This window comes from Pundamilia nyererei, unplaced genomic scaffold, assembly GCF_000239375.1.
Source record: "Pundamilia nyererei isolate P.nyererei 1_Seehausen unplaced genomic scaffold, PunNye1.0 scaffold00051, whole genome shotgun sequence".
NCBI classification, from domain to species: Eukaryota; Metazoa; Chordata; class Actinopteri; order Cichliformes; family Cichlidae; genus Pundamilia; species Pundamilia nyererei.
This window is the reverse complement of record NW_005187452.1, coordinates 1,840,403-1,867,169: the sequence shown is the minus strand read 5'-3', so window position 1 is coordinate 1,867,169 and position 26,767 is coordinate 1,840,403. Positions and strand designations below refer to the sequence as shown.

General features: G+C 38.8%; 1 protein-coding gene across 3 annotated transcripts; it reads right to left on the bottom strand.

Annotated features, from left to right (window-relative positions):
- Window positions 1-3,376: 3,376 nt before the first annotated feature.
- On the bottom strand, window positions 3,377-26,554 carry lpin1a (lipin 1a). 3 transcript variants are annotated; one of them, XM_005733316.1, is made up of 23 exons: window positions 26,205-26,554; window positions 18,243-18,443; window positions 17,785-17,880; window positions 14,315-14,411; window positions 13,999-14,224; window positions 12,453-12,527; window positions 12,150-12,242; window positions 11,864-11,978; window positions 11,112-11,286; window positions 10,861-11,007; window positions 10,667-10,760; window positions 9,992-10,188; window positions 9,588-9,681; window positions 9,366-9,435; window positions 8,115-8,207; window positions 7,902-7,966; window positions 7,659-7,797; window positions 7,261-7,409; window positions 7,038-7,124; window positions 6,787-6,939; window positions 6,420-6,534; window positions 6,220-6,323; window positions 3,377-6,098 (listed from the first exon to the last, which is right to left on the bottom strand). In XM_005733316.1, the coding sequence occupies exons 1-23, from the start codon at window positions 26,265-26,267 to the stop codon at window positions 5,927-5,929; spliced, it is 2,820 nt and encodes a 939-aa protein (XP_005733373.1). In that variant the 5' UTR covers window positions 26,268-26,554; the 3' UTR covers window positions 3,377-5,926. The 3 variants fall into 3 exon arrangements, with proteins under 3 accessions (XP_005733373.1, XP_005733374.1, XP_005733375.1); XM_005733317.1 differs by having other exon boundaries at window positions 11,864-11,975; XM_005733318.1 differs by lacking the exon at window positions 26,205-26,554 and adding an exon at window positions 21,027-21,236.
- Between the last annotated feature and the right edge of the window lie 213 nt (window positions 26,555-26,767).

Genomic DNA, 26,767 nt, shown 5'->3' with positions numbered 1-26,767 from the left:
ATTATATTTAATTTAATACATTTAAGAATTTAATTAGTTAAATTTAAAGCTCCAGTCAAAATACATCATGCTGTCCAAAAGATAGGTAAATAACAATAACAATAACAGAGACATAAAACCTGAGGCTGAGAAATATGATAAAACAATTACCTGGCGATTTTCCATTGGTTCAGTAAATGAAAAGGTTCCATTATCATAAATGTAATCTAGGTGGTAGGAATATGCTTCTATGTCAGGCAGGATGTGTATTAAAGTCCAGCATGCGACCAGTATGGAGACAATGCTCAGAGATAACGAAATGGTTACCTGCAGACACCAACAGACAAAGATGGGGGTGATACACAGTCATTTAAAACAAATAAATTCCACTGGAGTCTATGCAGTTCTGTGAAAAACTGAGTACACATGAGAACCACTTTTAGCAGCAATAACTTCAACTAAAATGTGATAAAGAAATCACAACCTCAAGGGTTAGGGTTCTGAGCAACTTCTTAAGAAAAAATCCCATTATATTGAGATTGGTAAGCATTTGTTTATGCACAGCTCTCTTAAGGTCCAGCCACAGAATTTCAGCTGGACTCAGCTGGACCATTTCAGCACCTCAAGTATTTTTATTCCCAGTTTCTTTCTTGTAGATTTGCTGGTGTCCAAGGTTTTGCTGTGAAAAGGCTTTCTAATGGAAACCCTTCCAAACAAACTATTCTCCTTCAGTCTTTTTCCAGTTGTACTGTCATAAAAGTTAACATTTAACATGCTAACAAAGACCTGTAGTATAGTTTGTTTGTCGCATGATCTGACTTTGGGGTGAATTATATGATGTCCACATAGTGAAGATTGTTGTTAACATACATCTGAATGCTCCAGACCAGCAAACTGCCAAAAACATCTACTTTTACAGAGATGCTCTATTAATCAAGTGCATTTGCAGCACTACATACCCTGTTTATTTCTATGGAAGCAGTAAAGGTGTGATTTATCTTCACAGGTGTTAAGATATTAACAATGTTCAAATATAAGTCAAACTATAAATTAAACTATAAATCACTGGTGATGATAATGCAATATTAATTCTAAGGCATCCATAAACACTTTTATTTGAAGAAACCTCTTGTTCAATTTCTAGTTCTAGTATAATTTTGCTTTAATATAACATTCATCATATTTCAGTAGAACTTACTGTTTTCTTGGTGGTGTTGTGTTGTGCCAAAATGTATGTAATTCCACATATGATTAACTATGAGAAGACAGAGAGAAAGACAGATTTATTACATATCCCATGTGTTGGATGGTTGTAAGGTGACAGGAAAGCAAACACTGACACTAAAATAAAGTGCAATATAAATTCTGATTATTTAATACTTCTTAAGTTAATGTTAAGTTAAAAAATATTGAGTCACGTCAAACTTCCCAAGGCACTCTTTATTATTCCCTTGTTGAACTACCAACCAGTGTCCCCAGCAGGAAGCCTGGTGGGATGACTGTCCATACATACATCATCTGGGAGTCTGCCGTGATCGCAACGGATATGATAAAGAAGGATGCACCCAAGATCAGCACAATTGTCTAGGAGAAAACATAAACAACGTTTAGCATGATTTTGTTAGCTATGTTTTATTTTCTGTGGCAATATAAGCCTCAAGTTCTTCTCAAATGTGGAAAGATACTGAAATGAAACAAAACAACAAACATTCGTGTGCATTTGTGTATGTGTCAGTGTCTTACACCAATAATTTTGGTTTGTCCCTTTAAGAAGCGGTGTAAAGGTTTTGTGCCCCCCACTGAGGTGTCTTGAGGATTTCCATTATTCCCACCTGGATCACTCACAGAGAGGATCTCAGCAGACATCTAACCCATTAACACACAATGGTTCACAATCATTATTCTCAATCAATTCTTAACAAATGCATGTATCAAATGTCAGATTTATCATCTGAAAAACTCTGGCAGCATGTGTGTAGCTAATGGGATTTCTTCTTATGCCAGCACAATATTTTTTTCACTTTTAATCATAATTATGCACTACAGCATTCATTTTTAGTTGTATCTTAGGAAATAAAAGCTCCCGGAGCCCATTTAAGCTTGTTGAGAAGCCCAAAAGCCTGATGCTACAGATGCTGCTGAAATAGCATGGAGTCTGCAACAGATTAGCTACTAGCAACTGACCAACAATAGTCCAATAGACTGGCTGCCTGGTGCTTCAGCTTGTTGTCTGTAAGTAAACTAAGCAACTGTAGACAGTAAGCACATTCACAACATAAGCAGAAGTACTGTACTATAAAATATTTATTAAAAAAAGGAAAATCTGCTGTTCCACCAATCCACCGACACTCAAAAGCGTGTCTGCTTTAAGCTACAACTGTACTTCATTTTGAAGTGACTGACTACAAAATAAAGTTGTTTTTTTTACCAAGCAAAAAGAAAGCTAGTAAACAAGAGAAAAAACAGACCGTAGGCAGCTGTGCAGTCAGAGCTGTAGTTCAGTGTGGAAGCTCCTCATATCAGGTTCATATCTGGAGCAGCTTATGGGTAATCTCTGGACGATCACATCATTTTGAACTCTGAGATTTTTGGGAGTGTTTTTCTCTTTTTCTCCCCATTCCTCCAAAGTGTTTACTCATTTCTGTGTAGCTGAAGGGTTTTACTTTTTACTGTGAATTACTGTGAACTTTTCATTACAGTGTTTACTTACTAGTCAGTTTTATGTACTGAACAATCAGGTGGACATTATGATCATTGTTATTTTTTTCCATTTTAAGTACATTAATATTCAAATGTGTAAATAGGTGCACATGCATGAGAACAGACATACATCTTCCAACAAAAATCTTTTTCAACTAATTATAAACACTTTCACTCTGTGGAATGTGCTGAATCGAAATGATCGACTCCTTAAAATCGAGTGAAACTTTTCATCACTCCAGCCAAAGCAGCAGAGGGGAGGGATGAACTGTTTCTGTGTGGGGGCTAAAATGGGGCAGGGCTAAAATGAAGAAGTGGACTGTGGCAAAATATCCTGAGAGCAGAAAACACAGGAAGAGCTGATTTCCTGTTTAGCTATATGCTGTTTGGTGTCGTGCTAGATGGAAAAAAAAATCAAATTGAACAGCAGAAGTTTGGGAAAGACAAAGTTTTAAAGTGATAAACTGGTAAGGAAGAAACGATTGGCTGGATTGAATTTTAAAATATAAAACAGATGCGGTTTAATAACAAAACTACAAAGATTAAACACTTCCCGTCTGTGGTAGGATAACTTTTATTTTACTGCAGCACACTCATGAGCTCTGCCTCTCAAAATTAGTATATTATAATATAGAACCAAAAACAGTTCAATAAAAGAAAAAGTACAAATTTAAAGAAAGCATTATGAGGAGCCTATAGGCAAATTTCTGAGGTTAAAGGAAGAATTAGAACCTTACGCAAGAAAACAATCAAGCACTGCATGCAGAGTCAAAAAAGTGTAACACAAAATCAATATTAACTTTAAGTTTATTAAAGATGTGTCCATTGTACAGATTGAATTACAATGTTAACAATGGTTTGCACTGGATACTGGTGGCCTGTTGCTTAGAGCCAAAAACATAACATTTACATGGGAAGCAGCAAAGTAATCATCTAAATCAACACAGAGTCAGAGTGAAAACTAGTCAACAGTTTGAATGAATCTTTCACAGAAAGAAATTAGCAATCACCAAATGGGATTTTCTTTAAAAATGCTGAAAGCAAAATTTGAATTTTGACACAATGATCTCATCTCCTTTTTTTCTTCTTTTTCAGAGCAACATGCCTCCTCAAAAGATCAGGCGACAACACAACAGTCATTACTTAAGAGCATGCGTTCTGAGCATCTTTTTCCTCTGGCACAAATTACACTGGACTTCCCAAAGACAGTTTTTCGTTAAATAAAAAATTAATTCCTGACTTTCTTTTAAGTTAATCACAATACACAGAGTATCTGTTATATGTACAAACAGTGACAGTATAACCAGGTGAATCACAATCAGTCAGATTTGTTTCTGGCATTCTGGTATTTCAGTACAAGACACATGAACAAATACTTGTGTACTAAAAATATACTTGTTAATTTCAAACTAAAAATCTAATGAAGTACTCTGGGAATAAATCTTTATGCGATTTAAAACCAGTTAGGCAGTGGAAACATATCTCTTTTTGTAAACAGTTGAGGTTTTATCTTGGTTGCCATTAACGCCTCAAACCACAGGCAGCACTAAAACAACTGGGTGTTGATTTATTGCTTCAGTGGTTGCGTGATGAAAATGGCACCTCTTAGTTGACTTAAAAAGAGATTTGCCTTGAGGCCTTAAAATGGGTGTGAATATTTGAATGAGCACCAGCATCAAGGTATTTTAGACAATATACTGATTCACAAGAACTTGTATCATAGTACGGTCACAAAAATTATGTTAACACCATACGCAGTGGTTTTCCCATTTTAAGTAATATAAATTAAAAGAGAGGTTTACATTAGGCATAAAAGTTGTTTAGTGGATGTTATTAGATAAGTGATGAAAATACAAACGTCTGATAACAGACAAAAAAACCCTGTATGTACAAACTACAAAAAATAGGCATGTTTCATACAAAAACTTTACAGAATCTGAATACTCTTCCTTTACTTTCCCTCTGCAGGACAGATAAGTGCTTTACATGAAGTACCCTAACCTGTGCAATATATCATATTGCATTACAAAACTGAAAATATACTTAGTGTTAAATTAGCTTATGAAGCAATTGCATTGATGGGCATTAGTTATTCGAATGAGTAGAGAGATTTGTATATTACATTGTACGATATCACAGAATGTCCTTTTTTGTACATTTAAAAACAATAGATAGAAACAGACAGAATTTCATTGCATTGTCTTGCACTTGTCTTGAATATAGTCACTGAAGACTATAATATGTGCCATGGCCACATGTTTCACAGTAGCACGGTCAAAAGACCACACGCTTAGCTTTACTTTGCAAAGGAGTTTGGCACAGGAGATTTTTGCATACCCTGTTTGTGCTATTTTTGCATGCTCTGGATGGTTTTACCATATATAGTCTGCATTTTCTGGTGCAAAATGTCCACTGTACTTGAGGTCAGAAGACAACCTTTAGCCACATAGCTAGGTAGAATCTTATTTAAAGTTGTAGTTTAAGTACAACTAATACTGCATGCTACGAGCAGAACAGAAAGCGCAGCAAAGGGCCCATCTAGCATTTCAAAAGCTGAAGTAAATTGGCAATTTATGTTTTATTGTCTGCTATTTAGGCAATAGTTGAAATAGTTGATTTACTAATTGTTATCCTTTGGAATATACATGATGGGTGTAGGTTAAAGGCAAGAATGGTCACCAGTCGAAGGAATCAGTTAGTTCTGTCTTGGTGCCTTTAGAGAACCAACAAACATGTTTTGAGAAACATTTTGTAGCATAACAAAAAATCTAAAGAAATATTATACTCATGCTGTTTGCAAGGTTTACTATGTGTATGCATTAGAGTCAGAACACTTGCAAATGTGAGTTAGTTTAATTCCCAACCAGCTGCTGAATTTCATCACAGAATTATTTTGGTTTTGGTTTTTTTTGTTTGTTTGTTTTTTAAATCTCTTTTCTTGCTTTGTTTTTCACTCAGCAGTCTCATTAGCAATTGATCCTAAGGTTGCCATTTTTAGTCCTCTGCTTTTATCTCCGTCTCCCTGACTACTTTCATTATCACTCCTAAATGTTAGCACAGCTTGTTTCTTTGTGTTTACTGTAGAAAAAAAACATTCATTTCCTTTGAATTGGTACTCAGTTATTTTTTTAAGTATCACCTGTGAGTTAAGGAGCCATCTTGATTTACCATATTAGGAAAAGCTTGATGGCTTCATTCATCTTCACATTTATGCTAAAGCTGCTTCATGCTAGATTCAGCAGTTTCTTCAGCTCATCTTGGCTGGCTGTGGGTCTTCCTCTCCCTCAATAGTGCCTTCAGGAAGTACTTTGTTCCAGTAATTGCATTGGTCAAAATCATCAGAGTGAGGGAAGTCTGCTTCCTCACCTTGCATAAAGACCGGAAAAACATGATCCACCATATCACACAAACGGCCATAGCTGAGAAAGAAACACAAGACTTTTGTCATTTTTCCTGTTAGAAGGCAGAATGCAGACATCAAAACATGGCCAAGCACATGAGACTGATGAAAATCAAAAAGCAACTAGGCATATAGCTTACGAGGAAATATTTGTTTTGGCATGCTCCTGCACCAGCTCCCCTTTAGGATTGACAGTGAAAATCCTGTTAAGTGGAACGCCCACCTCCTTATAGGAATAGACATCCTGAAATAACACAAACAACCAGCATGCTTTAAAAATCACTGAGGCCAAAATACGAGCGAGTAATCCACACTGCGGATGTCAGTGCAGTATTCTCACCGTAGCTCTGTTGCCAAAAGCAGCGTAGAATGGTTCAGTGTTTGGGTAGAAAAGGTGCTTGATGTCTGTGAGACACTCGATCTTAAACTTCTCGGGCTTCTTCTCAATCACCTCCCTAAACACAACATAATGTTGAACATTCTTTTTTTTTGTCCTCATTGTAAATCTGCCTCAGCTAACTTTTTTCAAAGGGTACATCTAAGTAATAACCACTAACTTGACAGAGTAAATACTTTTGCCGTAGTTTAAATATGCAAAAACAATAAAGGTTACCTATTATTACCTGCAACTAAATATTTTAGGTTTTGTGTTAATGGCCAAAAATAATCTAGAGTAGAATTTTTCTACCCCTTGCTCTATATCTGACCTGTGCAAGGCAGAAAAAAGACTGCTTGGGCTGAGCAGCACTGGGCCCATTGGCAGCATGGTTCCCCTTTCATTGACCCAGTGGAGGTAACCTCTTGTCATGTCAGCCATGCCAATGGCCCTTGCAGAACAGTACATGAATTTATATCCATTTCTGTAACAAACAAAAGAAAATATGAGAGACAGAAACATAGCATTGTGCTTCACCCCAACATACTGTATTTTAGCTGGAGGACAATAAGCAGCACTCACAGGCTGACTCTGTGGTAGAGCCGTGCGATACCCTGGTGTGTCCAGTCTTTACCCAGCGTAGGGAGGATGTGGCCCAGAGTGTCTGATCTACAGCGTAATGTAAGACAGACAACGTCACAGAATAAAGCCGTCCCTTTGAACCCAAAAACTGTGTAAAGTCTGACTCCTGCTGGTAATATGATAGAACTGAACAGGATGTAGGCCACTAAGTGTTATTTCACACCTTGTAATGGTGCCATCTATATCGGAGATGACTATCTTGTCATCCCAGCTCCAAAGATAGATTGTGCCATGACATCGGCACGTGCCTTGATACTGAGTGGTCACGCTGAACACCACTTCATTAGGACCCTCCCTTAGCTGCAGGCTAGCCTGTAAACACACAGATGAGGAAGGTTGAGAAGTTTTCTTGAGGTTTTGGACGTATTTCTATTTTCACTTTGCCTCGACTGCTAAGTAATTTAAACTTTGAGATGGTCTTATTAAAGACAGTGTATTATTGTTTGTTACTGTACAGATTTCTTCTATATGTAGTGAACCACATGAGCAAAATATCTTAAATAAGGTAATTTGTATTCCTGTTTATGTCAATAAAAGCAAGTGTAGAAACAAACACTGTACCAGTTGCTCTGACGTGAGCCGAAGAGTCTTCTTGTAACAAATGCCACCAGAACTCTCAAGGGGCTCTGACTGAAAGACTCCTGATATCTGACTGGATGATTTGTGGTCTTCATCACTTGAGGATGATTCATCCTTCAGCCTGAATTATACAAGACAAAAATGCTCATATAAGATTAAACAAGTAGGAAAAAATATGTCAATAGGTGCGGGGAGAAAAATAAACAGTTTTAAATCTAACGTCACCTGTTTACTGGGGCCATTGTTATGGAAGTCTCGTCTTGGTCTCCAGCTGCTTCTGTCACTGATTCCTGAGGAACAAAAAGGTCAAAGGTCACATGTATGACCCAAGGAAGAAATTTGACTAATCCTTTCCCCGTTCTTCCTAATGTCCAGTAAATGATACGGTGAATCGTAGATAAACAAGTTCATCATCTGCATATCTATCTGTGCACTTACTGACTTATAGTCATTGTTCCTGCTTCTCCATGAGAACCACCAGCGTCCTCCTTTCTTTGGCATCTTGTCCTTCATAATGTTCTCCACCGATGCCTGGAGACAATCATGCATATACAACTCAAAACTGACCGAAAATGTAACTTAAAGCTGACAAAAAAGAGAGAGCACAAGAAAGCACAAAAAGAAAATCTAAAAGGCAAAGTAAAATATGACAAACCACACTAAACTCCAGCTAACTTGCTTGTAAAACAATTAGAATTGAAAACAATAAGACATGCAAATAGAAAAATAGCAGATGCTAGATTAAATGAAAAGGAAGATGATGTTCATGGTTGGACTCAAGTGAAAATATGGGGAAAAAGAGAGGCTGACGGAAAGGGTAACAATGATAAAGCAACAAAGCAGGCAGATAAAGTCATGCCCCGACCAACACATAAGCAAAGCCAGAAAACATCATACAGGCTGGGTAGGACTGGAGCCAAACAGACCAGGGAGGCAGTATGAGAAGAAGCCAAAAGCAGAAAACACATAACTCAAACACCAACACTTGGTAAATATAAACATCGGGTGGATGGTGAAAGAAAGAATGGATTTAAATAAAAGGGAAAAATAAGAAGGGGGACAAAGACATGACATTAATCAAGTGTTAGGTCAATGAATTTACCACAACAGTTCACTGTGATATAGGACTGGCAAATATGCTATAAGCTCTCCCATGTGTCGAGTAATTTTGATCGGTAGCATGTAAGTTTTGTTCACTTGGGATAAAGTGAAAACATTTAAATCTTCACTTAGTTTTGAAATATTGATTATTGAAACAAGGAATGAGTGTGAACACATTTCAGTTGGTGTTATTTTGATGTATTAATGAGAGGTGGCTGGCAAACAACAATAGTGAACCAGAGTGGGGGAAAAAACCAGATTAAGAATAAATTGTAAAATGCCAGAAATGCTCTGGAGTAAAGGTGGTCCATAACATTGCAACACAACAAACACACCATATAACAAATAACAATATTGAATACAACAGTAGATAGTAGCCAAAGTAATGTATATTCATCAAAGCAAAATGTGGCTTTACACATTGTTTCAGACAAAAAACAAAACTCTTCATTTACACATTTTATTGATTAAATACAACAAAACGTAAAGGTCCGTCTTCACAGTTTTTGAGAGGGCAGAATTTGTGGCATTCATGTCGAATGGAAAGAATCAGGAGTAAATACTTGTGTATCACTGTGGTGGTCTTACCTGTGGCAGTGGTTTCTGGTAGACCTGCATGGCCAGCATGACAGGAGCAGCTGTGTTCCAGTTGTAGTACCTACAACAGGTGACAGAGGAAGCTATTATGCACCCCTTCATTCTTAAAGACATCTACTGGCAAAGGATAGCTTACATATTTGCAAAAAAAAAAAAAAAAAGCTTGTATATGTCAGGCGCTCAGTTCAAATAAAGAGCAGTAGAAGTACATACTTGCTTCCTATCTTGACCACAAGGTTAGGGTCATCAATAATAGAAGGGTTTTCAGAGAACTGTTGGTAGGAAACAGCCTTCTCCATGAATTGCTCTGTAGCAGGAACAGACAGAGGCAAGAACAAATGAGAACAAAAGATCTGATTGATAAGATAGTTTTTTCATATAATAACTTACTTTTGTCTAACTGTGTGAAATCTTAAAAATCAATTTATTTCTGTTTAAAATATGTAAAACGCGAACAGACCTGCAACATTATTTATGAATATTGTTAAAGTTTTCAAATTAAAAAATATAATATGTTGTTTTTAATTTCTTTCATATAAGCTTTATCTCGACAACTGCAAATATTTCATGCACATTATTTCACTATTATTATCCAACATCATCATTCCCTGTCCCACCTTTTGTAATCTCCCTGTTATCAGTGAGTCCTCCACACAAAGAGATAGCAACATGAGGTAGATCACACACTTGATCCACCAAACTGTCCACGCCACTGTCCATCCCGCTGCTGCCGACTGACTGTGGGGATTGGTTAGCGCTCCGCACACCCACCATCATCTCAGTGTCCCCCTTCATCGAGCTGCTGCCTCCGTCACTGTGGAGGGAAAAATACACACACATGGATCACACAGTAATTCTTCATACTATCATGCCATATACTATGTAAACAATGGTCTAAAATGTATTTAGTACACTTCAAGTTCTTCAAGGCTAAATTCAGTTTTGGAAATTGGAGTTTTCGAAGACCTTGAGAGGAGGAATATCTGTCTTCTCTTAGTTATAAAGAAGTTCAATGGCTGTTACCATGTGGTGACAAAAATACAACTGAAAGAAGGTCTCCTTCTTTCTTGTAACCTAGCTACCTCATTAATCTTCTTCATGCTATCAAGTTCAAATAATCTGCTATTATAAGCACTTACAGTGAAGCAAATGCTTAGTTATTGAAAAAAAAAACACCTAATGTTATACAAAAATCATCCATAAAGTATTCTGTGCTCTGTGTGTCAGTGGAAAGAAATACTGTGATCCCTAATATGGCCACCAGAGGGTGCTACAACACATGCTGTACGTACGTTTTAGGAAAGTAAAGAGCAGCTACTTCAGGTTCCAGTTCGGTAATGTCATCCAGGTAAATACCATCAGCACCCAGGTGTTGACTTCTCTTTTCTAGAAGAGACATTTATCAGTGCATAAAAGAGGAAACAGAAATTTAGACACACTGAGATCAAGATATCCATTGTTTACGAGCAGAAAACTCAAACAGTACCTTTCCTCTTGGACGGTGAATCAGTCCTTTTGATGGGACTATTCCTGCTATCTTCCAAATGATCAGGAAGAATTCTTTGAGACACTGAGCATGTTGTCAAACTCTCCATCTGTACACATGACGGCCCAACACTTTTCACTTCTCTCTCTAAAGGAAAAAACACAGCATTTCTCAAAGCATTTTAATGTGACGCTGTGCAAATTTATCCTGCTTTTAGATATTTGTACATTCAGTGCAACGTTTTATTCTACCTTGTTCTCTGACAATGTGTCCATTTCTGTTTTCCTCTGTGTCTTTGTCCAGTGGTGGCACTGGACTGCACGGAGTTCCCATGTCACTGATGGCTCGGAAGTGAGTGCTAGAAGACACCGGTATGGAGACAACAGCGGCAGAATCCTGCTTCTGGTGGGCGGTCAGGAAAGATGGCTGTAAAAGAAAAACAGACAGTCAGTTCAGACAATATTTGCTTTCTTACATACATTTTATTAACCCCACCACTCCACTCATACAGGCTGAAGTCTTAACATTACTTAGAAAATAGATATGGCTTTGTTGGTTCTGATCAGCAGGTGGAATCAGTTCAGAATCAGCACATTTGTGTCCATTTGTTTGACTTTGGGTGTGCAACCTATGCAGACATACTTTAGTGTAGTCCTCCAAGAAACTAACAGTGTGTAGCCTAATGTTGATGAAGCTGTGTGTCGACTGATACACAAAGTGGATCAGCGTGAGTAGGAAAGGGAGCAACTGTGGAGCACAACCCAAAGGCGAGAAGCATGAAAAAACAAAAAAAGCAGCACGAGAAGTGCGGTGGACAGTTTTCATTGTTTGCACACTTTATTTTACCTTGACTCTTTGCATGTTATAACACAGTAAACAGCTACAACATGCAGTTATATGTATATATTGTATTTTATGACCATGCAGTTGATTTAATGCTGCCATCCCCAAAAGGCAAAGCCAACAGACTCAATTCACTGTGATGCCATGTGTGGTTATGTACCTGGGCAGCCTGTGGTAACTCCCCCCAGGTCCATAGCATCTCAGGGTTGTCCTTAGATGGATTTGTTAGCTCTGAGTCACTCTTTGGTGTTGATGACTGCGAATCGTCTGGGCTACTGGAAAAGTTAAACATTTGTTTTGGATTGTCTGGTACTTCACAGTTTCAAAGTTACAAAGTTACAAAATGTATCATTCTTTATGCAAATTTTTATTGCATAAATAATGCACTAAAATTAGTGCATTATTTCATATTTAGTGTTCAGAGAGGGTGGAATCTAAGGTGATACCTAGTAGGAGAAGAGAAGTGAGAGGACTGCTGAGGACAGGAGATGGATAGACCACAGGGCTGAGGAATGGACAGAGTCTTCTTAATCAATTTACTACAGAAAGAATAAAAGACAAAAAGAACACAAAAAAAGAGAAGGGAAGAAAAGAGAGAATGAAAGACAGTGAATTGTGATTCCATCTAATTATCACGAGGACAAAAAAACATATTAAAATGTGCAATATGCTATTTCATGAGAAGAGTTTATTAAAGAGTTCAAGTGTGTGTCTGTCAGTGTGACAGACACACACTTACATCCAAATACCTCTGTGAATGAGTCCAGTCAGTGCTGGGGAGAATGTGGGCATTGGCAGTCAATCCCTGATCACCATACACAGGTCTGATCACAAATACACACATCCAGTGAGATGTCAGTCATGTGCACAACCATTTTATTTCATCATTAGTGCAGACACTGGTATTTACTATGTAAACAGTGTGTCGATGCAAGTCGTATCACATCCAAGAAACTATGGTATGGTCTTTTTATTTGTTGAAAATTGAAATGTCGTGGGCTGTTTGACTGTGACTGCATATCATAAACCAGCCAAGGAAATACACTCATTAAGTACAATTTAGAGAATGACTTGAAGCACACACACTTTTTTTGCTTGTCTTTAAGGGTTTCAGGATCATGTGGCAAACTTCCTAAAAAAGGCTTGGAATGCCTCCAGTAAGGATGACCCCGTGAGCCATTCTTTCAAAGAGACAGTGCGCGCTGTGGGAAACGGACAAATCCTTGGAGCAAGTCCAACAAGCAGAGCTGGTTTCCAAGAGGGCTTCACACATGAACACAAACATGCACAAACCTGCACACACACATAAAACTGCTTCTCTTTAAACACTTAAGAAAATTATTTATTTATTAAACAGAAACTAACCTTAATTCCATTTAACACCGGTTAGAGAGAAAATTGATCCTGGTTTTCAACATAAACACACCACATTGATTTTTCTGATGCCTTCTCACTGTTTTGAGCTGTGCAGGACTTGCTTAGACAAATTAAAATCTAGCAATGTTTGAATATGAATCTGTTGAAAGCAGGTGGGCTGTTTGTTATTGCCATTCAAATCTGATCAAACTACACCGACACAGCAGTCCTCATGAAGCACGTGTTCTAAAGTTTTCAGTGTTATATTCTTCTCTCATTAAGTACTTTTTCAACACATATTTTAATTGGAGATAAAGTATTGGAATTTCAGGAGCGGGACCACACCTCCAAACATGCTCCTTCCGATTCTTATCTATATATGTTCCCCCAGTTCTACAAGCAGTTCCTTCTTGTTTACGTGCCCCACCCTCCATCCCCTCTTCAATTCTTTAACTTCTTCACTTCTATTTAGTACATGGGGATCTGCTTGGCCCGGGAGCCGCCACCAGGCCCCTTCGAGGCCTTCCCCAAATCGCAGTTCAATTCACATCCAAGCCATTCACCTTTATCTACTAAAACGCTGTGAAAGCTAAAATGAGGACGTAGGCCCAGATATGAATATATATATATATGTAATCTGTGATTTAAATGATATAAATACACACCCAGCTTTTAGACAGTTCAAACAGCCACTTAAACACATACCCATGCATGAAAAATGTAAGCACACACACACAAACACACACAGGTTTTCCACTTAACACAGTTAAGGAATTATTGGCAGTGGTTCATCGGCTTCGCAAACAACACTGTGACAACCATCAAATGTTTTTTTCCCCTGTTAAATACCAGGCTGGCAGGTATAATAACCTCTCTTTCTTTCTCCCTCTCTGTTTCATACACGCAAACATATTCAGACTTTCTCTTGCACACACACACCTGCTGCTGTCCCCCTCCATTTCCTCATCTGAGCTCAGGTCAATAGTGAACATGTCCTCATCATCTGAGAACTCTTCTCCACTTTCCTCTCTCCTCAGTCCTGCACCTCCTCCACCTCCCTCTGGCCGTGCCTTCTTCTTTCTCTTTCTCCTCTTCTTGGTTAACCCTCCTTCACTTTGCTGCAGTCCCAGATTCTGAACTGGAAGCGGGCCGCATGGGATGGAGTCTATATGATGGGAAAGAGTATCATAAAAAACTGTTTAAGAAAATGCAAATTGTCACAAATTCTAACATCGCTGTTTCCAACGGCGCCTACCATGGTGACGAGAGTTGCCCCTGGCCAGATGTGACTTCATTAACTCCTGCCCTGTTGACATGATTGGTGATGTTGCCAGGTAGGATGGAACCACTTCCTGTTTCCAGGGAAAGTGAGATAAGGTCTGAAATTAGCAATACTTGACGCAAGTCTTTTCTGCTGTACCATCTCTTGTGTAGACCGCAGCATCTATAATGGCTGCTTATACTGACATGAAAAGTGTTTCTACTTTTGTTTTTTTTAATTATTATTATTGCCTTATTGAGAACTCTTTGTTCATACATTTAATGATGCAATTGTCTTCTTTGGTTTAAGCCATTAGCTTTGACATTTATATCTGGAGTTTTTAAGAATTATTACACAACAGCAAGTAAAAATTGCCCTCAGAACAGTTGTAATATAAAATAGATTGAGAATCCAATCATGTAGGACAAGATGCAAGAATAAAGTGGAGCATTTTAAGGTCCCATCACCCTCTCTACAGCTGGGGGTGATGAAAAAGCCTTGAGTATAGCAGGTAATGACCAGGCCAAATATGTTTGTTCTCTGTCAAAATGTCATAGCAGTCCATATTGCAGATTGCTGGTTTTCTATTCTAAAAGAAAATGAAATATTGCAACAACAGATATGGTCATTCCTACTGCCAAACAGCCAGCTAAATAATCTGGTGAAAATTTGAGCTCAGATTAGCAAAATCACAGAGATTTGCTCATCAGCGTTGCACTGCCAAGAGGCTGCCAGAAGAATAAAGAGAGGCAGAGAGAGAGAGAGTGGGGGAGGCGGAGGCATGATAAAGGGATGATCCAAACAGAGCAGACTCACACATGCCTTGCAGTTCACGTGTCATTGCACAGTCCAACACAGCACAATTCATTTAGACTGGAGAGGAAAAGGGATAGTACTGAGTACAGATCTACTCTGAGCTCTATACTCAGAGGGAAATATCAGCTCTAAAGCCAGTTTCAGTTCCAGTATTTAAATTGTTTTTGTTTTTTTTACTCCAATCTGTTGATATTTCAGTTTCTCACTGAACTATAAGTGTTATTCCCACAATTTCCTTAGAAAAAGAGCATTTGTGCACAAATATAGAGTTCTTAAACCACACAAGATCAACTATAAAGCGATTTGTTTATATGCTGCAAAATGCAATGTAATAAATGAGATTACTTCAATTACTGAGTAAAAATCTTTCCAACACTTTGGTTTTACATCTGTGATATTTGCATTAAAGGGTTGTTAAATGCACATGCCATAAAGATAAAGAGAGTAATAATTCTCTTTATGTGTCACCCTTTAGGGCACAAAGTCATTAAGTTACATCATCGGAGATGTTTCTTTTATTAAAGCACTGGTATTGAAAGATTTCTAATGTTGTAGCATGAAGATGAGAATTTTGGGCTCAATTTTTGTGCATTTATTTGATCATGCACAAACCCCTGCAAACTTTGCACCTTGAGAAACACAGATGAAGAGTGTACAGAGTGTACATTAGGACTTGAGATGTGACAACTTAGACTGACACAGTCTGCAAGCTCCCATGATGCTTGTTCTTTTACCTCTTCATGTGAGTGGCAAACACACCGTGCTGTGCTACCAATGTGCTATTACCAGCTAGAGGTTTTATGTCCTTGTACTGCTCCTCTTTCATGACATGTACAGTATGTCTCAGTAATTTCCGAGGGCAGTCTGTGTGTAACAGACTATACAGTGTGTGAAATGGCAGACCTATAAATAGGTCTCCGGTGGTTTTCCACTCTCTGGAGAGAGAGTTATGTTAAGGGAAAGGATTCAAGTCGAGACCAAAACTATAAGACAAACATGGTCAAACTGAATTCGCAAATAACTCTATGTGGGACTGAAACTAAAAGCCATTATTTTCTTGTCTGTTGTGGAAAGAGGTATTATAGTATTGATTTATTAATAGCTTCTTCTCTATAAGATGGACAGTAAGTAATGGATGCAGCATTAGATGGACGTAATCCTTTGGAAAAGGAATTAGAACCTCTCAGATTGCAACATATTCCTTTTCATTCTTGGCCAGGGGAAAGCGTGAGCTCCTGGTTACTCACCACTTCACGAGTAACATTGTGACTGCTGATAGATGTTGTTTACTACAATAGATCTTCCTTGAAGTACCTCTCAACCTCAAATACTCCCATATTCCCTCCTACCTCCCATGAGACGTTACCTATCGCGTTACAGAATCAGGTTTCAAAACAGAAGGGAATGTTCCCAGATTATGCCGTTTCCTGTGACGTGTATGTGCATGTGCGCTGCAAATACTTCTGTGTAATATGCGTATTACAGATACATGAAAAGCTAAAATCTGACAGATAAATTCAGCTTCAGGGGATTGAGGCAAACCAGTGGGTTATTCTATGGTTGAATAATGTGAGCCGTTTCTATTACAGATGCCCCAATTTATCAGTTGAACATTGTATCTGTTGCCATTTGCCTGGAAGCAAATAAACTGGTGTCTGGCACTGGCAATAGTCAATGTCTGTCTGTCCTCGCATGACACTTTTGTACTGCGTAAATGTTCATAAGAGCTTTTAGACTTGAAAAACAAATGTCTTTGTTTCCCTGGCTGAAATGGGAAGAAAATGACAAAGTGTTGCCTGCTCCTGGCTAATTGTTGGAAGTAAGAAAACACCCTGTATAACATAGTTACAGGTCCAAAACAACACAAAACACCTTTAGGCAAATGTTGCTATGAATTGACACTATATGAATCAGTCATTCATTTCTATCAAATTTCTTTTTCTCCACCCACATATCAAAGTTAGACAATGACAGACTGTCGACTGTGTGTTTAGTGTCTGACTGACCAGTGTTTGTCTCTGCTTTCTGCTTGTCATGATGGTTTATTTCTGGGAAGCTAAACTCGTGTTTGCCAAGAAGATGCCACAGGAGGACAGAAGCACTTGTTGTGCCTTGTTATTGAGCCTAGTGTTTTGTTAAAATGTTTAGCTACTTATCTACAAACAAGTTGATAAGGTCTATGCTTGGATTTTTTCCCCCAAGTATGACAACACTAGGATATTTTATATGGACGTGTAAATAAAAAAGGTACTCAATTCATAGAAAACCTCATAATATTAAGAAATTTTGAAGTCTATTTTACACTCCTTAAAGCTGTGTGGTAAAACTGACGCCGCGAGTGAGTCAAGGTACATCTTTTTTCTTACTCTGGGCTTGTCAGGGCAGGACGAGAAGACATTTAAGTTTGGCAATTAAAGTTACAACAACGTGTAGTTGCAGATTAATCAGCGAGTGGTAAAACCAGTGAGAATCGCTACTACCTAAGAGGGCAAATAATAATTTAGCTCTGTTGGAGCACAGTGATAAATCAAGCACTTCTTGTATATTAGTTCAGGCTTTATGACCTTCATATCTGCGAGTAATGTTCTGTGCTATTCTCGTGTGTGTTTACTGATTCAGGAGTAATGACTCTGTCAATCACTACTCACCATTTTGTTCTCAGTCTCTTTAACAAAGAAAGCCTCTCCATTTTCTCCCAGCTTCATGTGTAAGCTCACTGGCTCTCCATTAATTTCTATGTCCACCTGCAGAACAGAACAGAAAAAGACTAATGCCTTAGACTTCATTAGCATTCCCTGACAACATCCAGACTGGAAGGTTGAGAAGACCAATGCAGTACCTTTAGGCTATAAAAAATAAATAATAATCTGTTATAACCTAATGTTATCATTAAGATACTGACTCATGAGTTTTACTGATTGTAGTCCTGTTTTAAATATACTGTTATAATGCACTGTTTTAGTTTCTTTTTTTCAAAAAATATACTATAGCGCTGCACAAATGAATGCAGATTAAATTTACATATATTAAAATTTACATTTAGCTGTCGTGAAATATAAAATAGATTTTTAACATGTGCAGGTTAGAGAGCGCTCTATGATCTCACCACTTTCTCACGTGACCGCAGCACACCCATCTTGCCAAAGCGGACGTGAAACGGAGAGCACTGTAAGGAACCATCTGGCTGCCGGACCACAATGACATCTATACACCCAGACAGTGTTGCAGGGTTAAGCCCTCTGTACAGCTCCTTGACCTGCACAAACACCTGCCCCGCCAGCTGACCCACATAATTCATGGTTTGCAACTGGGAGATAGAGAGTGAGAGAAGAAATATAGGAGATTATTCATCTGTTTTAGTCACGTTTCATGTCTTTAACGTCAAAACACAATGCAAGGCCATCTTGTTACATAATTACACATTAAGACACATTATTGATATACTGAGTCCAGTTTGTGCCCACTCATGCCAGCTAACTGCATAATCTCAAGTGGTTTCTGGCAGGTTGCTCAAGCAAAGACAGCTTCATCATTCTTTTCTCTACTCTTGTGGTGCTTCTGAGTGCGGGGTATGTTTGTGGGTTTGACCAAAGTTGGTATATGAGAGCATTGTGCTTTTCAAAAAAGACAGAATGAGGGGGTGGGTTTCCCCCCCACCAAAAAAGACAGCATTATAAACTCAGCGCATTTTCCTTTCTGTTGTGCAAATATACAGTCCATCAGGGATGTCTGGCATTACTCTAGTACGGCAAACATGCTCTTGTGAGCGCATCACAGACAGGGAAATGCCTCCAGTGTCCTCCAAGATTTATGGTTGTGAGTAATGGGAGAAATGAACAGCAACCCATCTGTTATGAACTGAACAGCCTTATTAATTTTTTATGAATAAACAAGTTGATATTTCATAAGCCTTCTTCTGTTGTACTGTCTTTGCAATGTACAACCTAATGGCCCTACAGCTATGATGGCTTATTAATAGTAGCCACTATGTAATAGTCAATGTTAATTGTAACCAGATATTTTTAGAGAGAATGTTTAAAAATATATAAATCCCCTTTTGGTGAGAGGCATACAGAAACAAGAGGGAGAGCGGGAAAAGGTTACGAAAGGGCGGTGAGGCCACGTGTAACATGGGTTTAAACACATTCAAGAAAATTGTAACCACCTGTCACCTGCTTGTGCTGACTAAGATAGTGTCACATACACAAACATTACAGCACGCCCAGTCGGCAGATGGCTTCGTGCTTCAGCAAACTGTGCAAGAACGCTGATGATGAGGATGATTCATTAACACACATCAATTATTGAACATCACAGATTGGGGATCTTTTGTTCTAATGGCCTAGCTTTATTCCACTGCTCATCAAAGCCACATAAGTCAATCATCACACCCTTGGTCTAACCAGGCCACAACAATAATAACACAACACACCACAACATTTTTATTAGAATAACGACTACACGCTGTGCACCTTTCCTTCTTTTTTCTGCTTCTGCAGAGGAGTGTGGTAGAAAACGGCATAAATTCAGTGATATCTGTATATCGTACAAAGTAACCCATAATGCTGTTCATGGAAATCAAAATGATTAATATGTGTTCTAAATGTTTATTCAACATTCTTTCTTTTAACATGGAAAGAAAATAATAGGATGGAATAGAAACTGTAGTGATAGCTATCGAACATACTTTGCAAATGAACAAATTTGCATATAACCTCATGGGAGAAAATATGTTCTTTTTCCTTTGGTAGTTTGTTTCAACATGTCAGTTTCTATGGTGCAATTTCGAGCATTACAAATGGGATAGGCAATAAATATTTGATCCCTTGACCCAACTCTGACTCCCTGGACCTCTTGTCCATTTATTTCAACACAATGAATATGAGTCCATCAATTTTCATGCCACAGACCTGACATTACGGTAAACAGAAATCTCCCGCAAACACATCTCTCTCTCTCCTTTAATCTCTCTCTCTCTTTCTCTCCCTCACACACACACACACACACACACACACACACACACACACACACACACACACACGGCCAAAGCCATGCCCAGTCCTCCAGGACGTTTCTGTTAAAGAGCCAATCACACTGCGCCTCAATTACGTAATAACCTATCACGAGTCCACCCAAGGGGTCATTATGTGTCATTAAATGGACATGCAGCACAAGAAACAAAACAGTTAGGCTACAAGAACCTGATCTCAGTCACTGCTGTTCTTTTTCGGATAAGTGAGCAGCAACGCTGAGTTGCATTCACAGTGTGTGACATAGTGTGCTGAGGCTTATTTATAAACATAAAACATCAGTGGCCTCTCACCACAGGAAAGACAGTGTGCAAACACGGACAGGATAGCTGAGAGGTAATAGAGAGATTGAGGGATTTACAGACAGATGATAATGTGAAGGATTATCCAATTAAACCAATTTAATGTGACTGGAGCAGCCAGACACACCGGGATGATTGTCTGTGACAAATGATAGCTAAATAAAACAAAAAAGGGAGCGGGGGTTCTATATATTAGACAGCACTTTACTAAATCACTATACCGTCTGAAAACGCACACCACGAAATAAAACCATAGATGCATATATTATACATATATACAAATATATAAACAAATACTGTCACAAATATTGTGGATATTTCTCTTATGCAGGATGTGAAGAGAAGCTGCATCAGTACGGGATTGATAATTACGTCGTAGTGTGGCTCTGTGGCGACATGTAAACATCTGCACACGGGGTGAGGCTCTGCAGTCTGCATCAGGGCTCTGTCTTCATTCAAACAGCCCAAGCAATATATAACACCTGTACTTCAAAAATACCTAAACCCCATGACATGTTTCTCACAGCATGCTACAGAAGCAATGTAGTCTTTGCTTACATTATTTATGGACGTCGCTCTTCCCTCCAGAATATTTTTTCCTTCCGATTTTTCCACTAAGGGTCCTATACTGGTTTACGGCGTTAAGTGTCAGTGCTCAGCACAAACATCATCGGTAATATTCACACTCTTACAGCTTTGTTGACATCTGATCGTGGCTTCTGTGCTCGAGGCTGATATGCGTTTTAAATCGTATGCCGCGTTCAGGTTACCTTGGAAATCGGACGCATGAATCGGGAGTGACGTCACTCCAGTATTAAAGTCTGGAAAACAGGAAAAAACAGGATTTGTTTTTACTTCTTAGCAAACTACAGTCTTTTGTGCACCACTAATACTACTGGGAAATACCTTTACTGTTTTTAACACACATTTGTGCACAGAAGCTGCTCAGTTCTCCGCCTATGGCTTATTTAGCGAGCACGACAGTGCAGATTACAAGTTTTACAGTTTAATTTATGACATCTCGGATTGTTAACTCGATATTAATGGGGTTGCTCCGACTTCTCCGGTTGGAAGTCAGAGCTGACGGGTCGTTCCAGACGAAAAATAAGACTGCAAACTCGGAACTTTACACTTCCAAATTACTCTGGAACGCACCACGTGGATTAAATATTCCTCCCTCCACCACAGAGCTGCAACCTCGGACTGATCGATTGGCTGAGCACCGATGACGCCACACAATGTTTGCTGAACAGTTCCCTTAAAAAATCAGTTATGACTATATTATTGTTTTGTCTCTGCTTGTGTTTACTGTTCACACTTTCTAATTCCTGCATTATACTTTAATACTTCTTTAAAAAAAAGAAATTACATGCAACAACTTTATTAATAAAGTAATTTAAAATCTTATCATAAGCCCCTATAAAGGTAATTAATTATGTTGAAAAGGGACAGTTTGACCTCAAAGCTCGTTGAAAATATTTCACAAATGCACAACCGAATTATACATTTCAATCTTATATACTAATGTAATTAAATAATACCTCTAATAATTATATATAGATAGTGTACTATATCAATTACTATATCTATATATAGATAAATGAATATATAAAATATGTAAATGCTATATGTTAGTGTAAATTCACTTCTTGGTTCAGTGAGAAAAGGATTGTCTAAAAGCAATGCATACATAGCTTACAGTTTTTAACAACTTTATTTTAATAACTGACTAAATATCCTTAGAGTAAAATATAGGTTAAAAAGTTTGAAAATCATTACGTTTTATTAAAATTACATTAATTAAATATTACATGTGATACAGCATCCTTCTTTGGAAACAGGGAGGATTATCTGAGACATTTTCTGAGGACACATTGGGGTTAAATAAGAATTAAGTTCTTCAGCAGTGATGACATATTAATGTCTTTCATGTTTTAGTTGATTGAAACGTCACATTCTACATATAATACAGTACATAGCAGAGTATTGACTGTAATATCATTGGAAAACTCAAATTACTTAGATATGGCATCATTAAATCACACTGTATTCATTTCTACTGAAATCTACCCAAGAGAAAAGGAAAAGAACCTTGTTCTAATTCTGAAGACATGCAAGCCTGGTATGAGCAGCCAAGGAGACAAGAATAGCACTGACATTCAGAGAGCTTGAAGGCATCAGCATTGTGCAATGTACTGACTGTGTCTCAGTGGTCAAAAGTCTACCCATCTGTCCGGAGAAACTAAACCTGTAACTGCAGTTGGTAGTTTATCTATCTAATACATTGCTATAAAAATAAAAATGAAGGAACACTTTGAAAACACATCGACTGAATTTAAAAATCAAAGTGAAAAATTGATGCAGCAGTAGGCTAATCGATTTTGCCCAAATTTCTTAGCATCTATTTAAAATAGTCCTCAGGTTGTATGGGCTCCGCATGCCTGACAGCGTTGGGGCTTTTAACGAGACAATGGCTGGACCAGGGTATCACTGAGCTCCTAGTAAGTCTGAGGTGCAACCTAGCAGTGTAAGATGGACTGAAACAGGTCCCAGAGGTGTTTTATTGGATTTAGGCTGGGCGAGCATGGCGGCCAACCAATGGCATCAGTTCCTTCATCCTCCAGGAACTGCCTACATACTCACCGCACATGAGGTGGGACATTGTCGTGCAATGGGTCCAAGGATTTCATCCTAATACCTAACGCTTGTCAGGGTGCTGTTGCCTAGCCTGTAGAGATCTGTGTGTCTCTCCATGGGTATGCCATCCTGGTCATGCTGAGGGATTTTGCATGCAGCATGATATTCTCTACATCTTCTCCAGACCCTCCAGACGTTTGTCATATGTGTTCAGGACGAACCTGCTCTTATCTGTGAAAAGCACAAGGTGCCAGTGGTGGACCTGCCATTTCTAGTATTCTATGGCAAACACCAGTCAGGCCTCATGGTCCTGGCAGTGAGCACGGGCCCACTGGAGAAAGTTGGGCCCTCAGGCCACTCACATTAAGTCTGTTTCTGATTGTTTGGTCAGAGACATTCACACCAGTGGTCATTTTGCAGCTCTGGTGGTGTTCATCTTGTTCCTCCTTGCACAAAGGTGCAAATACTGGTCCTGTTGATGGGTATCTTCTACAGCCCTACACAACTGACCTTACTGCCTGCCTCCTGGATTTTCCTCCATTCTCTTGACTATGTTTGGAGGCACAGCAAACCTTCTGGCAATGGCACATATTGGTGCACCATCCTAGAGGAGTGGGACTACCTATGCAAACTCTGTAGGGTCCAGGTATCACCTCATGCTAGCAATAGTTACACTGGCCCTAGCCAAATGCAAAACTATTCAAAAAATATTCAGAAAAGATATACAAGGCACCATACATCACAAACTGTGTTGCACTGTGTAATCTGACACATTTCTATCAGAACCAGCATTAATGATGATGATGAGATAATCAGTGTTATTTGCTTTACCTGTCAGTGGTCATAATGTTATGCTCGACTGGTGTATATACTTTATAGATGTATACAGTTCAACAACTGCAACCTTAAGCAAAATCATATCCTACGAGGAGGGTAATATAATCCTTTATTCCAACAATATAAAGCAGCAGATTTTAAATTGTAAATGAATGCTTGTAATGTTGTATTTTTTCTATTTCATCATTTTGGCGAAATGCTCTTATTCGCTTTCTTGACTTGACTTGATGAGAAAACTGATAACTCCCATATCTATAGTCCTCTGTCAGATGTTCCTAACTATAATCCATAATCTGATAAAGTTACATTTATATATGGCGCCCTGAGTTGAGTCTGTACTCAGACTTCTCATTTTAGAAAAACAAACACAAAAGTTTCGACATAAAGTCTCCCCGAACTGGGTCTCATGGCTTTTTCTTGTTACTCAGTGTTTCTAAGAACCAGCCCAACTCCCATCCAACTGCCCCCACGCCTGCTTGTTCTAGACCTCTGTGTGTGTTTGTGTGTGTATGTGGTCCGCATGAAACTGCAATCCCATGTGATACAGTTCATGACTGTGGATCAAATTCTGCTGTCATTACAAATATACTTTGCACCACCTTGCTGTGGAGCACTTTATCATGGTGTCACACACACATACATTGCGCCAGGCAGGGGGAGAAAGGAAACACGTGTTGGGTTTTCTAAGAACTGGAGCATTCAACATGCAGGAAAACAGCCAACTAGAGTGGGAGAGGGAGAGGAGAGAAAGAGACTGGAAGAATACGGAGCAGACAACAGCGAATCTGGAGAATGCTAATACTTGTTACTGCTGTGTGTGAATATATGACAGAAAGAAATAAGTGTAGAGATGTGATGGTTTATTTACTGCAGTGTGTGAGGTCATCAGCGGGTCAGGTGCTCAACAAGGTTAAATGTATACTAATAATGATTTGCAATAAAAATAAGTACCATAATATCTTGTGTGAAAGATACACATTTGCATTTTTATGTGTGAAGGGAATAAAAGTGAAAGCTGAGGCAGGTTTTAGTGTAATCTCAGGAATTTCATTAATTAGACTGTGGCCATGTGGTTTTCGTGCATATGTGTGCAGGTTAATATTTGCCTTGTTCAGCCTCAAACTATATGTATGTATGTACATGCTAAGTGTTTCATCTCAGTGTGTTTACAGTGCATGTGTGTGCGTGTGGGGGTGGGTGGTTGCTGGCCGGTAAGCTTTCAATTGCTCCAGTGATTGCCTTGCAGTGTTACTACATATCAGACACGTGAGAGTGCTTGCAAACGACTGGAGGGAGGTGGGTCGTTTCCTGAGGCAGGGGTTGCCTGATCTCTCACAGGCACTCCCCCTTTGGGCCACAATGCAATCTTTTCATCACCACGGAGATGGGGGTGGTGTTTGGGGGGGTTGGCCTGGTTGAGCCAATGGTAAAGCTGCCTGGGCCACACACTACAGACCTGCTGAGTCTGTCCCCACTGCAGTACTGCAGTGCGTGCTACAGGGCTTTAGAGAAATCTGATTAGAGTGGATTCCAAGGCCAGACGTGAATGGTTAAAGCCACTGCTGCCAATCCTGTATAAACAACACTAACGTACAGCATGTTGGAGCAGCATGTGCATGAAACACTGATTGCTTTTGAAATTCTATATTCCAAACTGCGTCTATATTTGAATGAATCTTGCCCTTCCCTTGCAAACCACCGTAGAGAGTTTCTGGGCAATCAATAACAATCAATACCAATAACAACTAACTATAGATTAAGTTCAGGAAGATGTTAAAGGTGCAAAAGAAAAATGTGGGGTCAAAGCACTGCTGTGGAACAGCATCACTGACTGATGTGTTATATACCTTTATAACACATGTGGGCTTGAGGTAATGTGTGGAGATATCAGCTGTTAATCCAACATGTGATTTGACTGCACACACAGATAAGAGTTCATCAACTCTAACTACAAAACCAGCAGACATGCAGAAAATGCTGTGTAAAGTATATACATCCTACACTTCCTCCATCTGCACACAGTGCTCCTCTTTTAGCAATTTTCTATAGTCCCTCTGAAATCTTTCTGTCTTTACATTTGATTATATTAGCAATTTCTGTCCCATATGTGGACACTCCAGACCTATTTCCTCACTGGTTGTAGTGTTTTGGGTTCCTTTTTATTTTATTGATTTAATGTCAATTAAGTTTATAGTACAAGCCTGAACTTATGTTATTCTGCCTGCCTCATGCATCCGTGCAGTATATATTTAGTTCTGTTACCCAGGACCAGCTGCCATTGGGGCTTTCATCCTCACTGTGGCTGGTGAAGTCTTCCTCTTCCATGTCATAAATGGCTGCTTCTTAATGAAATGTTCTTCAAGGAGTCTCCAGAAATCTGGCAGGAAATCAGGAAATATTCCTTACATGTAACAGACAAAAAAAAAATCAACAAAGAAGCAGTTCAGTCCTTTTAGATGGTCGATATGTCAAAAAGCTGTGTAGTAGTTACTGATTTATTTAAAGCTATATTTTATGAAAACTTTGTCTTCTGGTATGAAAAAACTATCTTCATGACAGTGAAAAAGCAGTTCTTAGTGTATCTGGATGAGTCCTTAGACTGTAATGTGTACTGTTGTTTTGACTGAGCTGCTAATGCTTGGGCAGCAAGTGTTTTGGACTAAATTTATCAACAAGCGTTTTCTGGGAATGGAGTACTTGGGAGGAAATCTGAGAGCATCCACTGCTGCTGTACTATCCTGCTGCTTCAGGTGCTGATCTGACACCACATGACAGCAAAATTATATAGGACTGAAATGTTACCTAGATAGGCTATAAAATCTTTG

Excerpts from the sequence above, each read along its gene's own strand:
- lpin1a (XM_005733316.1), bottom strand. The coding sequence starts at position 26,267 with ATGGAAGAGGAAGACTTCACCAGCCACAGTGAGGATGAAAGCCCCAAT. Across the intron at positions 12,243-12,452 it reads GACTGGACTCATTCACAGAG|TAAATTGATTAAGAAGACTC; the intron begins GTATTTGGATGT and ends TTCTTTCTGTAG. Across the intron at positions 8,208-9,365 it reads ACCAGAAACCACTGCCACAG|GCATCGGTGGAGAACATTAT; the intron begins GTAAGACCACCA and ends GATTGTCTCCAG.